This window comes from Phyllopteryx taeniolatus, chromosome 20 (genome assembly GCF_024500385.1).
Source record: "Phyllopteryx taeniolatus isolate TA_2022b chromosome 20, UOR_Ptae_1.2, whole genome shotgun sequence".
Classification (NCBI taxonomy): Eukaryota; Metazoa; Chordata; class Actinopteri; order Syngnathiformes; family Syngnathidae; genus Phyllopteryx; species Phyllopteryx taeniolatus.
Genome location: NC_084521.1, coordinates 3,910,366 through 3,928,206, shown reverse-complemented (window position 1 = coordinate 3,928,206; position 17,841 = coordinate 3,910,366). Strand labels below are relative to the sequence as shown.

At 40.0% G+C, this 17,841-nt stretch overlaps 2 protein-coding genes across 2 annotated transcripts; both read right to left on the bottom strand.

Moving 5' to 3' along the window:
* Window positions 1-65: 65 nt before the first annotated feature.
* On the bottom strand, window positions 66-8,282 carry LOC133469957 (uncharacterized). The gene is made up of 11 exons (XM_061757646.1): window positions 8,144-8,282; window positions 6,514-6,774; window positions 5,739-6,266; window positions 4,986-5,162; window positions 4,569-4,814; window positions 3,890-3,969; window positions 3,280-3,377; window positions 2,309-2,458; window positions 1,962-2,075; window positions 908-1,177; window positions 66-678 (listed from the first exon to the last, which is right to left on the bottom strand). Exons 1-11 carry the CDS (start codon window positions 8,260-8,262, stop codon window positions 448-450), a joined length of 2,274 nt encoding a protein of 757 aa, XP_061613630.1. The 5' UTR covers window positions 8,263-8,282; the 3' UTR covers window positions 66-447.
* Window positions 8,283-8,867: 585 nt separating this feature from the next.
* On the bottom strand, window positions 8,868-12,209 carry otulina (OTU deubiquitinase with linear linkage specificity a). The gene is made up of 3 exons (XM_061758875.1): window positions 11,944-12,209; window positions 10,822-10,943; window positions 8,868-10,330 (listed from the first exon to the last, which is right to left on the bottom strand). Exons 1-3 carry the CDS (start codon window positions 12,199-12,201, stop codon window positions 9,892-9,894), a joined length of 819 nt encoding a protein of 272 aa, XP_061614859.1. The 5' UTR covers window positions 12,202-12,209; the 3' UTR covers window positions 8,868-9,891.
* Window positions 12,210-17,841: the final 5,632 nt, after the last annotated feature.

Sequence of the window (17,841 nt, the reverse complement as noted above, 5' to 3'; positions counted from 1 at the left end):
CCGAGTTCGTCCCCAGGGTAAGCGCTTGAAAATGAATTAATGGATGGAAGCGGAGGACAACTGACTCTTGTGCTTTCGTTTTATTCATGAGCGAGAGGCCACGGTTGACTGGGGGGGACACGCCACATTCATTCACTCTTGTGCATTTTGTTTTTCTGTCGTAAGGCAACACGGAGGACCAAGCGGGCCTTTGGCGGCTGGTGGCACACGCTCCTCCTCTCTGGCTTGGCAAAAGGCAACGCGTTATGCACAATGCTTGTAGAAAAAAAAAAAAACCCACAGTCATGTGATGCGAGCACCTGATTTCTTCTTTCGACAACAGTCCAGATTAAAAGAATAAATTAATGAAGTCGATCTAAAAAGAGCGATGATTCCAGTGTCGGTAAAAAAAAACAAAAAACCAAGACGGACCTGAGGTTTTTGGGGTTTGCATGGGAGGAGCACTTCTCAGCTGGCCGCCGCCACTTCCTCCTCTTCCATTTCCTCATTCTCCTTTTCGGCCACCTTGGCGACGGGCACGTTGTAGTGGCGGTCGTCCTCAGTGACGAGGCTGACGCGGGGCCAGTCGTCCTTGTGCTCGTGGGGATAGTAGGCCACGAACTCCTCGGTGTCGGCCATGTAGAGGCGGTACACCTGCAGGGTGCAGCATAAGGCGTCGCCCAGCAGGCACATCTCCACCTGTCACAAAAACAAAACAAACCACAACAATTTAGAGCCACTTAAGTGCAACTAAAAATAGATTGTCGCAAGCTGGATTCTATTACACATTGCGACATTCAATTACCATACTACAGTGATTATCAAAGTGTGGTATGTGAAAGCTGTAAATCAGATGCAACACAGCCGCTACCCTGGTGTAGAAAACGGATGAATGGACGAGAATCATATTCGGTGGAGCGGTGCTCACCTGTTCCAGTCCGGCGCTGACGCCCACACGGCTGAGGTGGTTTGCGAGGAAGGTGCTCGGACAGTCGGAGGAGTCGCGCGCAAACAGCAGCCAGCAGAAGAGCGGCACGTCGCGGCCGGCGCGCATGCCGGCGTTCAGCTGGGCGGCGCGGCGCAGCATAAGCAGCTTGAGCGCCTCCAGCATGGCCAGCTCCTCCTCGCCGCCCTGGAAGACGTCGTCGCACAGTTGTTGGCGGTCTGCGGGCGAAGGGCAGCACACAGCCGCACGCCACTGTGAAGGACCGCGGATAGGCCACAGACAGGACTTGATTAGAAACCCAAGCTACAGTATGAGGAGTAATACACATTGACTGAATTATTAGATTTAAAAATAAAAAAGAAATAAAAAACGCCAACAGATATCGCTTTATCAATCGCAAAAAGTGGACGACCAACCAGTGATGTCCACTCACGCATCGGCAGTCGCTGAAAAACCAGCTAGAACCGTGCAGGGACTTAATCAGAAACTAAAGCCACTCCAAGAGGAATAATACATGTCGACTGAGTTGTTGTATTTTTTTAAATATCATTTTCCCTAACAATGCGTTGATAATACCTGAAACATACAGACATAAATGGAAACCCAAGTCACAGAGAGAGGAGCAACGCATGCTGACTGAGTTCGTTGATTGGTCACAAAAAGAGGACAACCAATCAGTGGTGCTGCTATCATGACTGAGGTCCCCTTTCGTCCAATAATGTGTCGACAGTACCAGAAACGCCTGGCAATGACGTCAGAAGAAATCCAAGTCATCGCTAGAGGACTAATACATGCCGACTGAGAAACAACATAAGTCGTTTTCATCATTCAACATTTCATAAATGTTCTTGTTTACCCAGACCTGGACTGAATTTTCATTTAATCGTCAGCCTTCGCCCAGGCCCCACCCCTCCATAGAGTGACCATTAGAATTGGTGAAGTTGTTTTTGCATCCCGCTACTAACTGACAAACAAAATGCCATGATTATATAATGTCCCTGGTGGAGGTAACAGTGAATATCGGGTGCTTATGAACCTTGTTCCGGAGGATCTCCAGGTAGCTTTGAAGCCGCTGGGTGACGTATGGTTGCGCTTGATCCTCGCCCGGAAACGTCCACTGAGCCATGAGCTCTGACAGCTCCTGCGAAAGCTTAAAGAGAACACAACTATTTACTGTACTTTTGACCTTCTACTGTGATGTAACCAGGCTAGACGTCTAGAAGAAGAAGAAGAAGAAAAAAAAAAAAGGGTGAGTTAATGTGTCAAAGAATGACAAAGGATTAAAGGATCAAGTGTGAAAGTTTAACGTGAGGTCGTTAATGCGGAGCGAGGCCGCAGTAATGTTTCGCCACGTCTAACCGGACGAGGGAGATTGAGGTTTACCTCGTCCACGTCGTTGTGGTCTTCCTGAAGCCACGCGGGCACCTGAGAAGCCTGAGAGAGCACCTGGAACAAGGTGGCCCTCAGGGCGCAGTAGTTGTCCCCCCGCACTTGACGCACGCCGGCGAAGCACTGCGACAGCTCCTTGTAACCCTGCAGGTGGTACGTAGGACAGACTCTCTCAACTTCATGTATTTTCACAATTTATGAATTCACTACATTATTATATATATATATATTGTTCAAAATTTTAGAAAATATGTTAATAAATCTGTTTTAAATGTATTGAAGATAAATGTATAAGCATTTTATTTTATTGTATTATTAAAGTGACTTTATTATTTGATGTATATATTATAAAATATATAATCTTATTCATTTTTAATAGTTTATGATATCAAAAATTAAAGCTATAGATTATACTGTATATATTATAAACAAATGTTCAATTTAAAAGACTTTAAAAAAAATTACATTCTATTTAGTTTGCTTACTTAAATATACGTGATTACATATTCAACTCTTTATTTGACCTGTTTTTTTAAACATTTTGACAAATGTATTAGTTTACACACAGCAAGTCAACAACAAAACTACAGAAGCTGCAGATAGCCACCATATCTTTAATTTAGTTTCTTAATAAATAAATCAATTTTAAAAATCTATTTCATTACTGAAAACCAAATATAAAATATTAATGTATATCAGGTAAAATACTTAAACTTAACATCACATAACACATTAGACATAATTAGTGTTATTAAATCTATTTAATTCAAACGTCCTTTTTATTACTCTTGTACCATTAGTAAATGTATCTTATTTTTACTTTTTATTACCATTTTTAATATTTGAAAATATACTTAAAAATGTTGACTATTTTAAAATCATTTATTTCCACTCCAACCTCTATTAGTTTGCACACAAGAAGTCAATACGAACAAAAAGAGTCTGCAGACATAGAGCACACGCACCCTTCTAATGAGAGCACTTTTGGCCGTGTTGCCTCTCCATTCTCTCTCGCTGTAGAACAAAATGTCCACGACCGGGCCCAAACTGCATCGGGCCTCCACTGTGGAGCATGTGAGGAACATCATGTATGACATTATGGCATATAATCATATATAAACATGTCTGACACATGACGGTGTACGTGGTTCAATGATATATTTTCCTGTAGCACTTCTTTGCGTACAACCGTCTGCAATTTTCTTCAAACTATTGAGGGCCCACCTCTCTAGGGGAGAAAAAGAACTACACTGATTTTGAAGAGAATCAAATCCAAGTTGTTTGAGAGCTCAAGATTTCTTTTGTTGTTGTTGGCAGACTCACTACCTGTTGCAAGTCGACTCAAACTCCTAGGGATTATTTCTCACTTGAACCCAAATGATTTTTGCACTGGATCCGATTCACGTTCCTTCAGGACTCTTGCGTACAAAAACAAATCACAATAAAACTTTGGGGGTTATTTATCCGTATCAGAGCAAAACCTCTACTGATTTTGAATGTTGGCACCCTCTCACTTATCACTCTGTCGGAGGAAGAACGCTACTGCTTTGGAACGACATCCATGTATGAACTCACGTGTTGTGGATTCTAACGGCGCTGCTTGTGTGTCATTGTGAGACGATGGCAGCTCCTCTGCTCTGTAGAGATCTTCTTCACTGTGAATGACAAAGAAAAAAAAAAAAAACCCTCACACCACCCATAAGATGTCTTTAGGATACTATAAAATAAGTATTAAAGAGGACTTATAATGGGAAAATTGACTTATTAAATTGCGCGTATACAAATAGTTGCTTTACCTAAGGTAAGCAGAGCTGCATCAAGCGCCCTAAAAACACAGCGCAGCGTATACGCTGCAGATTTCCCCATTGTGGGACTAAAAAGGCCATCTTATTCTATGGACTGTTGCCTCCACAACTGAAAATACTTGCACAGATGTATAGACTGTGCTATAATTCTTGATTCTGAGGGCACTTTGACAGAAATGCATAGCTTGGTGGCCGCGGCAACGGGCAGAGTCTTGCTTATGCTTCGTACCCGCTCATGTGCATTTTTGATTGGCTGTTAAATCTGCTCTGTCGCTATGCTGTTCACCGGTGAGTCAAATTTGGAATTCTAGCAAAAGCAGTGGCCACTCATGAAAAAGTAGCTGCCGAATCCCCGCACACTGCGCGACAGTTCAGTCGGGTTTGGCCGTGTCACTCGGTGTGCGGCGGGAATAATACGTCTCTCTTAAAATAATATTCTATAACCACACCTGCTCCTCAAGCTGCTTTCAGCGGGTCTGACTTCTTCTACGAGCCCTTGTGGAGTTCCACCAGTTTTCTCCTCAACCTCCATGGGCTCGTTCTCCACCTCCTCCGTTATCTTCTCCTCGCCCTCCATCTTCTCCACCTCCTCCATCCTCTCCTCGCCCTCCATGGCCGCCGGGCGACCTCCGTCTTGATCCTCTACAGCATACTGGTAGATGTTTTCCTGCTGGTTTTCCTTCGCTGCATGCGGGCTGCAGAGAGTAAACATTTTTATTGCCTTGCTGCAGTCTATAATCAAGTGTCCATAACAAATCAATCACAGTAGAAGCCTGTAGTGCACATCTTCCTCCATGTGGACAGAAGAAGTAACACAACACAAGGAGCAAAGTTTGTTGTTTTAAAAAAAGCTCAAACCCGCTGACCTGCTGGCGTCTTCTGGCGTAGTGGTCAGCGTCTCCACGTCGTTAAAGTGTGCAGGGCGTCTCTCTTCACCGCCGAGTTTCGCTTCAGTGGGCTCGACAGAAGCGTCGTGGCCTTTTTCGTCCTGGCCAGACCTCAACGCTGAAGAGTTGCTGTCTTCAGAGTCCTCGTTCAATAAACTACACGCGGAAAGAAAACAAATCACAGCTTCACGTGCATTTGTTTTTAACGTCACTCAAATATAACACTTTTTAGAGTAACAACTTGTCATTTCTGACTTTTTAACACCCAACAGCATGTTTTCTAACAGTCTTGCGAAACATTTTACTGCAATGTAGCCGGTAACACAAGACACTTCAGTTACGTAGTGTCACAGTCTGAACACAAGGGGGCACTACATTAACAGACAGACGAGGCAGAACGTAAAGTCTGGTGGATTCATCCATTTTGCAGAGCATATTTTGCAGTCGCCTGACAAAGTGTCATAATCTGTGTTTAAAGTATTGGTGTTGTAGTATCGGAGCCTTTTTCTGAGTCTGAGTAAGGACATAAAGTATTGTGCATCCCTAGTAATAAACGCTACCAGTCAAAGGTTTGGACACTGTTTCTCATTCACTATTATGAGAAAGTGTGTCCAAACGTTAGACTGGTCGTATACAATACCTACAACATGCCAAACGTATGCCAATCTCCTTGGCTGAGGTAATAAGCAGAGCCAGGGTTAGCATAACAGGTTGTGTGGTCACATGACTCACCAGTTTGGCTCAAATGTGTTCTCCTGACACGTTGCGGCCATGGGCGCCCCCTGAGTGTTGCGTGAAGATAACGCTTCTTTATTCTTCCTACGAAGCTCCATCAGCAGCGTGAAGGTGTTTGCCCCTTTGGAGCCGCCATCGCCGTCGTCGTCACGGCGGCAAACATCTGGCATGTTTGCGTCTTTGCGAGGAGACATTTGGGCTTCTTGCATGCCGCCGTCTTGCATTTTATCCTGTGTGGATGAGGCCCAATGCCCGTCGCCATCTTCCCACTGATAGTTCACTTCCTGCAGGAGCTCAGACGATCTGTTTTTGTCCATAAATGTCCCCATATTTTCTTCTCCGATGGCGTGCTCTGCGAGTGTGGCGGTTTTGTTGGGAGAAGGTGCGGAAGAGGGCACGGCTTCCCTCTGCAAGGATCCGTTTTCCCGTGCAATAATCGGTTCGGACGCGCCGGATTCAGGAAGAACCGTCACCTGCACGCCATCAACGGCTTCTGCCTTTATTGTGACATCGTCGGTTGTCTTCCTGGGTGACAAAAACAAGATGCAAAAGAACTAAATAGGAAAATAATTACTTGCTGTATTTACTTTATTACTTCTACAGTGTTAGAGCATTACTTATTAAAAAAAAAAATATATTATTCAAAATCTTTTGGGGTTTTTTGGGGTTCGAATGGATTCATGGTCCTTCCATGCATTTCGATAGGGAAAGATGATTTGAGAAACAAGTGTTATTGATTAAACTGTCGCGAACGCTCAAGTCCCGGGCTCACCTTATGTTGTCGTCTCCTTGCGGCCCCCACGTGCCGCCGGTCGCCGCCGCCGCCGCCAAGTGGCCTGCGGCCCCGACGGCCTTGGTGTCATCTTTGAGCAAACCGCTTCGCTCCTCTGCGCTGCCACAGGGACTCTCTGGGCGACAGCAGCTGGTCCCCATCGGAGCGCTCCCACCCCGGAACGTCCGGCTGGAGGTCAGGCGGGAGCCTAACGATGTCGCCTCAGGTCCTATGAAGGCAGCTTGACCAGGACGCGCATACCTGTAACGACAATGTAACAAGTTACCGTAAAAGAAATGGAACAAAATGGTTCTCTTTATCTCTTGATAAGATGAAATGGCAAAATGGCAGATCTGTCGCCTTCTGCGCTGCACGCCTTGGCCACCAGAGGGCAGTACAACACAGACACACAGACTAGGGCCTGATCATATAGATTTTTTTTAGGCTGATGCCAATGAATATTTGGCAGAAAAAAATTCCAATGACTGATTAATTAAAAAATATATATAATGAATATCTTTTTGGGGCCTTTAACGTTTACAACAACAAAGATATGAATTGAAATGCACAGGATAAAGAATATATGCCTGTGACTGCTGCTATATTGTCTGTCTACCCGTGTTCCAGCAGTTTGTGTTGAAATATTTGTTGCTTAAAGGGTTATAACATGACTGCTTGCAGCCATGCTGTTAGTGCAAGCAGTGCACGTCAGCGGGGCTCCGAGCTATCAATTAAAAAGAAAAAGGCATTCAGATAAATAAATTCTAAATTAATCAATAAACTCGATTACTTGTCCAGCCACAGTGTCAATCAATAATTTTGTTTGTAAAGGCAAAATGTTAGGGTCATTAGATCAGTGGGGAGGTGGATGTATGGATAAATTTGATTTTAATATAAAAACTGAAAAAATAAATTAAAAAGCGAAAAGGTGGCACTAAATTACATCTTAAGGCACATGTTTACATGTCAAAAAGGAGTATGAAGAGGTTAAAAAAACAAACAAAAAAAAGTTAGCCTAATAGCATATTTGCCCAAGTAATTTTGAACGTTTTAAATAAACAAGAAAAACTAACTTCAACAAACAAGAAAATCTGATGTTTTAGGGGCTTTAATAACAAACAGTTCCTCTGACGTTTTATTTGTTTTAAGACTGGAATGGTGGGCCGAATATGGCCCATGGACCTGAGCTTGGCCACTCTCCTCTAGTGCAAGTGTACTTAATGTTTTGGTCGGTGAGTGTTCATGTCATGTAGCTTTAAAAACTAATAATAATCATCCCTAGATGGTAATGTTTCCTACCTTAGCATCACTTGTAACACACATTCACCAATTTACATCGCAGAGAACCGACAACAAGTTCAAGCTAGATTTCGCCACATTAGTGATCCGTCCAACGACGCGTTCCCTTGTCAACTGTCACGTTCGACACACATCAAGACTTCAAAGTTAAGCTGTTAACAAACGACAAGCAAAAGCTTGGGAAACATGCCGGAAGCGTCGAAAGTTGACAGTCGTTCGGGTAGCCGAAATGAAGCTAACTAGCAGGCTAGCACATTGGTAAACTTCAACGAGCCCAACATCGCCGCTGGTTAGGAACAACACCGCCGCAGTGGTGCTCCTTCATACTCACGAGAGTCTCCGGTGGTACGGTGGAACATTTTTGTTATGTTTTTCTTTTTTAAAGGAGGGTTGTTTTTCGGCGGGGCTGCTGGACGCGGAACATCTGTCGGTGGGAGACCCGCGTAGCATGAATATGGAGGGCGGGAGGGGGGAGGGAGCACCGTGGGTCACGGCTCCGGGTTGACGCCGGTGACGTCATCGCGGGGATGCGCCGATTGTTGCCTTCAACGGCGCCTTGGAAATTGCACGACTGCGGTCAAGGGTCTTCAAGAGTCGCGGAAATGTAACGGAAACATAGTAGTGGAGACAAAGTACCATCAAATCCATGCAAACATTGTCGCCGATATTTAAAAACAGTGTTTTTACGTTAAAATATTTTACATAACTTCATTAATTTTTAAAAGTATTTTTATTTCATTTAGGAATAATTTCAATACTTTCCTATTTTTAGTACAAATATTAACAAATATAATAAAACATTTGTATTTAAGAACTATTTTAAGCAAACATTATATATCATAAACTATAAACTAGTTGAGACAATATTGCACGGTAAAATTGTAATACTGTACATCAAACATTTTACAGTTGACTCACTTTTTTGGGGGATAACATTTAGGAGGGGGTTTGTTTTCTTTCGCACCATTACTCTCACTTCTACTTTTTAGTAGAGGCTCAAAAGCTAAATGAAGTTCAGTCCAACTGCTGAGTACAATAATACAAGGCCAACGGAGTAATTTTATACGGTTTAATACCAATGCATTTTCAAAAATAAATAAAAACCAGGAAATTTCAGTATTGCCACATGATGATGATGAATCACGTTTATATTGTTTGATGAATAATATTTTTATGTTAGAGGAATAAAAAAAATAAAGTGCCAGCTGAAGGATATACATAAAAGTGGTTGACTACTGTACTGTGTGCCACCTAAAAAAAATAACATCCACTTATATAATTTATTTCATGCATAAATAAGGTTTTAAAATATATTTTCCCCAGTAAAACAGTAATTTTAGACAGAGAAAAACTAATTATGACTGAATTAGTGGTTAAAAGTTACATTTTTTGTCAACATTGGTGCCTTAAATTAATTTCATTGTGATCACGCTCGTAACCCAAAACAGTCGTAGCTCAATCAACAGTCTCAATATTCTTTCCTCATTGAAATGAATGGAAATACCGTTAATCTGATCCAGCCCTCCAAAAACATCAACAAAAATGTAACACGTTTTTTTTTAAATTAAAAAAATATCACTGCACAATATTTTACTTTCTAAAAACATACAGTAATAACATAAAAACAATATAAAGGATTAGTTTGTGTCACAATTTCATCAATTCAGTGTGGTACTCCTTCTGGTGTTCATACCTTGGCCACTAGGGGGCAGTATAGAAAATGTTGTGTACATGACATAAATTTGATGAATATATGCCAGTGTGTGTAGTTGTACGCTGTCTTTATGTGTTGCTACCGCTTGTGTTTCAGTGAAGTGTTTACAATTATCGCAATATCAATGCTAGTTCTGTTAGCCTGTCTGGGTTATTTTGCATTGTGCGCTAGCATTAAGCTAGCAGACTTTCTAAGGCCAAGTTAACGTGTAATTCTCTTTTATGCTTAGTTTTACAGTCACAACCTGCCAAACTGCTGCTTGTTGTGACATTTGTTGCCTTTTAGCCAGCGCTCGTGACTCAAAACAAGAAAATCGTATCTCGAAAAACCCGTAAGTCAATTGTCAGTGTATATAATCACATCAGTTAAACGTTCTCCAGTTCATTTATGTGCTCCAAAAGGCCCATAGGGAGCCCGAGCTCCGACACGATGTCCCTGCAGCTCTGCACGAGCTCGCTGAAGATTGTTCCACGGGCCGAAGCGGAAGAAGAGGAGGAACTGTCGCCGCACGCGGAATGTAACGTTTTGGAATGTTGCGGAGAATCCGTGTCCATTTGCTCCGCCCCTCTACAACAGTCGCTCCTTTGGCAACCCTCCGGCGGGCAACCCTGAGGCGCCGCCACCCGAAGCCCCTCCATGCTCTCCAACACGTCGTCCACGCTGGGAGGAGGGAGCTTCTCCATGGCCTTCATAATTTCCGTCACGATGGAATCCTCGTGCTGCGAAACGCGCTGCAGGAGCTCCGTGACGGAGGCGGGGAAGGGCTGGCCCCGATGCTCCGCCTGGTACCAGCTGCCTATTGCGCTGAAAAACAAACAAAAAAAACAAAAAACATAACACACAGCAGATGAGAAACATCCAACCATCCATCCATCCATTTTCTGAGCCGCTTATCCTCACTAGGGTCACAGCAGTGCTGGAGCCCATCCCAGCTATCTTCGGGCAGAAGGCGAGGTACACCCGGAACTGGTTGCCAGCCAATCGCAGGGCACACATAAACAAACAACCATTCGCACTCACATTCACACCTGCGGGCAATTTAGAGACTTCAATGAATCTAGCGTGCATGTTTTTGGGATGTGGGAGGAAACCGGAGTACCCGGAGAAAACCCACGAAGGCACGAGAACATGCAAACTCCACACAGGGGGGGGTGGGGGTGGGGATTGAACCCCGGTCCTCAGAACTGTGAGGCAGATGCTCTAACCAGTCACCACCGTGCCACAGACAAGAAACAAAATAGTATATATTTTAAGAAAAGGGTGAGCTAGACAGATAAATTAGGATGTAACACTACCATACGATCCCTCGAAGTCGCCCAACAGCCACAGTCTTGGCGGCTCCCTCCTGGAAGCCCTCCTTGAAGCCCACCTCCAGCGCTGCATCCTCGCCGGCGTCGGCGCCGTCCACATAACCATCCTGGACCAAACAGCCACAAATTTAACGTCAAAAAATTCTTAATATATGACTTCACATTTAGTAGAAGGACCATTCAAGAAGCGGAGGACATTTTATATCCCGCACCCCCGTGAGATTTCAAATAATGTCAGTCACATATTACAGAAACATGCACTTGTGTAAGTTATTGTCGTCCTGAGACAGAATGTCGTAAAAGTGATTTCTACAGTGGGCATAAAGTCTACACACCCCTATTCAAATGCCATCTTTTTATCATATAAAAGAATGAGACCAAAATAAATCCTTTCAAAATTGTTTCCACCAATAATGTGACTTAAAACGTACAACTCAATTGAAAAAAAAAATATTTAGATATATTTGAGAGGGGAAGTAACAATTGATATAAAGTGGTTGCACAATTGTGCACACCCCTTTAGGGGATGTGGCTGTCTTGAGAATGAAATTAATCACATTCAAACACATGAACTTTATAAACTACAAAAAGTCTCTTAACTGCGCTGCATTTATTCCACTATATATTTTAACAACACGAGTGCTTGGTTCATTCTCTGCCCTTATTTTTATTCCATGCATGCTTCGAGTGGCAAATCTTCAGATTTAACGTTATGATTAATAACAATGGTTAATATAATTATTATACACTGTGTTTATGTTTAGCAAGCTTTCCAATGATACAAACCAACTTTGTTTTATTTAACAAAAAAGGTCACACCTAAAAAAATAATAATTTTGAGCCCTATTATCTTAGTAATAAGTAAGTAATAAGAAATTGGTGCATTTTCAACAGTTTTAAAGTTTCATAACTTTTTTATATTTATCACAGGAATATGATACTTATATCACTGGAATCGTCTTTAAAATATTTGTCTGATAATGCTGGTCACACATAAATCAATTTAAAATTTGAAGTTTTATACAAACAACTTGCAGTTGACAGCTGGATGCTACTGTTAGCCACAACAGTAAGCAAAGTGAGCAAAACAAATACAAAATCTCTTACCCTGATTCTCCTCTTCATGTTGACCGCCCATTCTTTGCTTAAAATGTCAAGTTCGTCCGTGTTGTCTTCAAAAACGTCGTCGACGCCGTTTGACGCAGCTTTGAACCAGGACATTGTCGGCAGTTGAACATTCGAAGCGTGTTGTTGTTGCAAGTGGGAGATGGGTTGCCTGCCTGCCGCTTCCTGCTTCTTCTTCTTTTGCGGTGTTTGAACATCAAGTTGTCGGGCCTCCGAGCAAGTGTCTCGCAACAGCGCCATCTGCAGGAAGGACGGCCCCAACGCAGTCAGTTCGTCACAAAAGCTTCGAGGTTTAATACAGAGAGAAATCCTGCAGGGGGCGCTGGAGTATCGCAGGAAACGTGGGTGTAAATAAATGACGACAGACGTTTTATGGTAACCTTTCATGTGACGTCTTCGTTTTGACTCAGTAAATCGTAAGTAGTTTGATATATTTTTTTATCAAATAACAAACAAACAGTTAGATTGAATTTTGTAGGTTAAGATTGAATTTCGTAGGTTAAATGTGATGCAATAATTTATTTTCAGCAATTTAACAAAAATGTTATTTAGTGCATTGACATTTTATTAATCATTCAATACAAATATGAATTATTTTATAAAAAATAAACTTCAGTAACGTAATACAATGTAGTTTTATTTAGTAAAATCGATACATTTTAATAATGTAAAAAAATTAATTACGTATTAAAATTAATAAAATATGAATCATTCAACTGATTATTTCATAACATCATTAAAATGAATAGAATGGAAGGACTTTTAAAATTTTAGTAAATAAAAAAGAATAAAAAATAAAATTATGTTCTTGCATTACTAAAATGTATAAAATGTAAACCATTTGAATAAATCAAAAAGCAATAAAACCTAAATTCAAATTGTGATGTTAATAATTCTAAATTTAAAAACTAATACAATTTAATTAAGTCTATTGAGATTTTACTAATTTTAATGAACTAAATAATGCATTGCCTTTAAATCAAATTAAAACAATTAATACAATGCCATGAAAATAAATATTAATGTGATCAAATGAAAATAATGACATTTTATTGCATTAAAATCACTACCTTCTGATTTCTGATTTAAATAACATTTGTTTAACACTGTTGTAACCCTGAACTCAACTAAGCCACAAGCTTAGGTGCACAAATGCGCTTAATATTTTATATGATATTGCGGGAGCATATTTATATTATCTTCTTGGTGTGCTCGGCGAGGGGGTGATATTAGAAACAGCTCTTTGAAAGATTCAGCAAAATGCTAATTATACTAAAAAGGCATCCTTTATAAAGGCAGAATGTGATGCAAAACATGTTATTGTGTTGTCATAAATCATATATTGCTTTGTTTTGATGTCGTTAGGGCCATCAAACAAGCGCCAATGTTTAATTTAATGTCGTCCGGTGCACCTTTACAGCTTCCTGTTTGACTTTTCAACACGTCACGAGCACCAAACGCATTTTTGGGGTCCATCAATAATGCACTTCGACCTTGTGCGGAAAAACCTCAGCGGGACGCATTAGAGCGGCGTTTCTATAACGTTTTACCGCCTCAAAAAAATATGTCGCTCTCGAGCGCAGTGGGTTAAGTGTTGATTTAAAAAAAGGCCTCTAAAGTATGTATAATATTATTGTAAGCTACTGTAACATTGTGCACAGATACATTTCAATTTCAATGTATTGCACACAAATTGTACCAAAATAAATGTTTGAATACAAACAGTTTTTAAAGATGAAATGCAAATGCATTGTACTTTAAAGTTAAACACAATTGAACTTAACAAATGCGCTGCAGTGGGTTTAAAAAAAAAAGTTCACGCCACTGTAATGTGTAGTTTGAACATTGAATTCAGCGATGCTTTCACGTACCACTAGAGGGAGCCCATGTACCACTAGTGGTACACGTGCCACACTTTTGAGAATCACTGGATTGGACAACAACGCCGCTTCTAAAAATGGCCTCATTCCCCAAACAACAACCCCACCCCCCCCCCCACCGCTGCCGTCTCATTTCTTCTTCTACTGCTGCATTTCCCTCCAATTTCCCAGCACGATCATTTTTGGTGCCTAATGACGTCATTTTGCCCCAGAATTAATCCTCGGAATCAAAACACATTTTCCGGGGGGAGCAATCTTCCATCAAGTATTGATTATAATTTTTTTTTCTCCTCACACTGGCCAAGCCTGTTCTCCCCAATTTAAGATGACAGGCCGGGAGCACAATGAAGCCAGCAGAGCACCTTGGGAGTTCATCTTCCTCCTCCTCCTCTTGAAGGATAGATTGGGAGTTTACACAACATAGAGCGCATCTACACGTACACATCTATGCGCTGTAACTCTTTTATCCTTTTTAAAATCTCGACTCACGCCCACCCGTTGGTCATTTTTGAAGACGGGTGTCATCATCGCCGTGGCTGAATGAGAAAGAAAAAGGGGGAAGAGGAGGAGAAGATCACAGACAATGGATCACGTTGCCAACTAGATGTCACTTTTCATATTGCACCGTTGACTCTTTATTATTTTTGAACACACGAGCATAACCTTGTAGCCATTTAGAGGATGAGAAAAAAAAGTGAGCTGCATGACTTGACATCCTCAAGGTAATTGCTTTGACTACTACTATTTTAAAAGTCAACATTTGCATGAGTTCATACAATTCCAGTACAGTTTCCCCCCCCCGTTTTTTCATGATGAAGTTGTATTTTGTGATAAAAAACGAGTTTTATCTTTTCGAGAAGAGTCTTCATTTTACGCAAATAAAGCTATAATTTTGAAATTTTGAAAAAAACATTTAAGCCTCTAAATTGTCCATAGGTGTGAATGTAAGTGTAAATATTTGTTTGTCTATAGTATGTGGCTTATTACCCAGAAGTCAACTGAGATAAGCTCCAGTTCACCTTTTTGAAACTCATTCGCTGCCATTGACGGCTGTTGAATTCAAATATCCATGTTAACATACAGGACTGTCAAAAGTGCACATTGCAAATGTGCTCTTCAAGACAGTTAAAAAAAAACAAACTGAGAGATCATATGCATGGCCGACCCGGATGGTAATTGCCAACCTCTGGCCAGAGGCATCAAGGTGTGCACGGACGGACGCCTGAGCGCATCGCAGACGCTTCAATCTTGAGGACGAAGCGGATGCTTGATTTCACGTGAACGCAGCTCGTAAATCCAAGTTGCTAGTTGTGATTCATATCAAAAATGTAAAACTTAAAATCATAATTTTGGAAAAAACTTAAGACTGAAGTTGTAATATTACCAAAAAAAAGAGACAAGAATGAAGTAAATACACCGTAACACAGGAAATGATCACCCTGTTCACATAATATCGCAACTTAATTTTTTTTTATAAAGGTCAAATTGTGGAACGGAAAGCAGTCGGAATGCTGATGACGATTATCGCCGCGGATCACGATTTCTTTTTTGGTTCTCAAATCGGCACATTTGACAGAAACGCAATCTATTTTGATGTTTATTTTGCTGTTTGGTGACTTTGGTGCGAAAGAGAGCCGCAAAGGTCCGACCGAGCGAGGCCGTTGGGATGATTATTTTGAGTAGGAGGACACGAGTGGACATCAAGCCAAAACATTTTAACCAGCCGCTGCAAGATGACCCGATGAGAGGACGCGTGTCATGTTTACATTAAGTGCAACCTGTACACGGATGTTCAACTTACTCTGGAATGGAATGCTGGAACTTGTAAAATCAAAATACTCATACATAAACAATCCCCTCCCCTTGATGTGCTAGTCCAAGTTTTTTCCTGGACCAAAAGGTTTTTATTTATTTATTTATTGTTTTTAAGCAACTTGAAAAATGTGTCGAATCAGTTGTAAGGGTCAAAAATCAACCCGTAAAAAATTCTATTTTACCACTTGTAAATGTGCATTCAGCAGCAACTTGAAAAAAATTAATTTGTAACAAAATTTGGTATTTTTCAAAAGTACCCTGTTGAAAAAAATTTTTTTGTGTCAATTTGACTAGTTCACAAAATCACACATTTTTCAAGTTGCTGGGGGAAAAACAAAACAAACAAACAAAAAAACACTTCTAGGTCCAGATATCACTGGAAAGGTTACACATGCCCAAAATGGACCCAGCAATAGCAAAAACAAAAAACGAACACTTTTACGTGTTGTGTTACTGGTGAAGACTGACAAACAAGTCTCGCATTGTTTTGAATATTTCAGCGTGTACGTACGTCGATGTGGGTCAGGATCTTCATCGGTGCAATTAAAAAAAGCAAACAAAAGAACATCACAACACGTCAGCCATCAGCCGCGCCGACTTGAAATCCTCCTGAAAGACCAAAAAAGCATCAGTCTTAATATTAATAATGTATCTGCTCTGTGTGCTTTTTTTTTTTTTAGTATTAGGATTATTTTATTATTTACTAGTTTTCTCCTCTCGTCTTCAAAGGCGTCACGACGGACAGGAGAGCCAACGACGTGTCAAACTTTGTGGAGTTTGCTTTCAAAAGGCTCTTCGCTCTTATTTCTTACATTTATTTCCTCTTCTGCTTTTTGTTTGCTTGTTTGTCGAAGAGAGGCCAAGCGTCTGCGCTGACCCCCCGCCAACAAAAATACATGTAAATACACCTTTCCATTTTGGCATTAAATAGCGTTTCCTACATAGGGTGACGTGCTCTTATTCGCCAGGGGTGATTTAAAAGAGGATGCCAGGTCACTTTAATTTTGCTTTCGCTAAATGCTTCTCTTGTGCAGCTCATAATAGACTTTTTATTTTATTTTTTTCTTAAGGAATATTTGCACTTTGTTATTGACAACACGCTTTCCGTTGACCTGTATGAAGCAGCGGGGGCACAGAAACGTCTTGCACATATTTCTATGGAAGTATCCTCAAACTGCCTTTATAAATAACCATATAAAAATAAAATACAAATAATATAAAAATGTAACAATAATAATACATCACATAAAATATACAAACATTTATCAAAAGTATAGCAATACAAAAATAAATAATAATAAAAATAAAAGATTTTTATTAAATACATATAACAACATTATATTTACTATAAAGAGTCAGTAATACTAATACTATAAAAAGGTAAAAATGAGTATGAAAATATTAAAATATACATGACTATTACTATATAATATTAACATTTCAATTAAATAAAACTATAAATATTAAACATGAAAATATAAAAAATAAATATAAAAAATATAAGTAATGTAAAAATAATAAAATCATATAACAAATAAAAAACGGCAAAACTATAAATAAAAAAAGAAATACAACTAATATAAAAATAAACCGTAATAGAATTTTGTTTTTACTTTTGTATGATACAATAATATAACAAATGTAAAAAAATAAATATACATAAAATCCAAATGTAAAAACAAATTATTACTGTTAAACAATAACATTATTTTTTTAAACTTTAAAACGGGTCAATAACGTAAAGATCTAAAAATATATAAGTATAAAATAATATAATAATAATAAAAATAAATACAAACACATATTTAAATTTTTTTATAACAACCCCCTAATTTTAATAAGCCCAAACGGCTGAGCTGTACCACTGTGCATGCACAAATGACCAAGAGCCATTCGTCACAGTTTTATGGGAGTTTTAATTTTAAGTAGAATAATTTAATTTGAATGCCTTCAATAAATAGATATTTTTAGAAAAATAACATCCAACACTGCTGTTATCATAGTGGAATAATTACACTTTCATCTCATCTTTACTTATTATAAGCTAAAGCATGTGCTGAGTGCAATATGTCAAAATTGGAATTAAAACCTTGATTTTGATCAGTGTCTGCATTTAACTTAAAAATGACAACAATAGAGTCGGGCCATTCTACTTGGCTCGATGACATTTTAAAAAATACATATA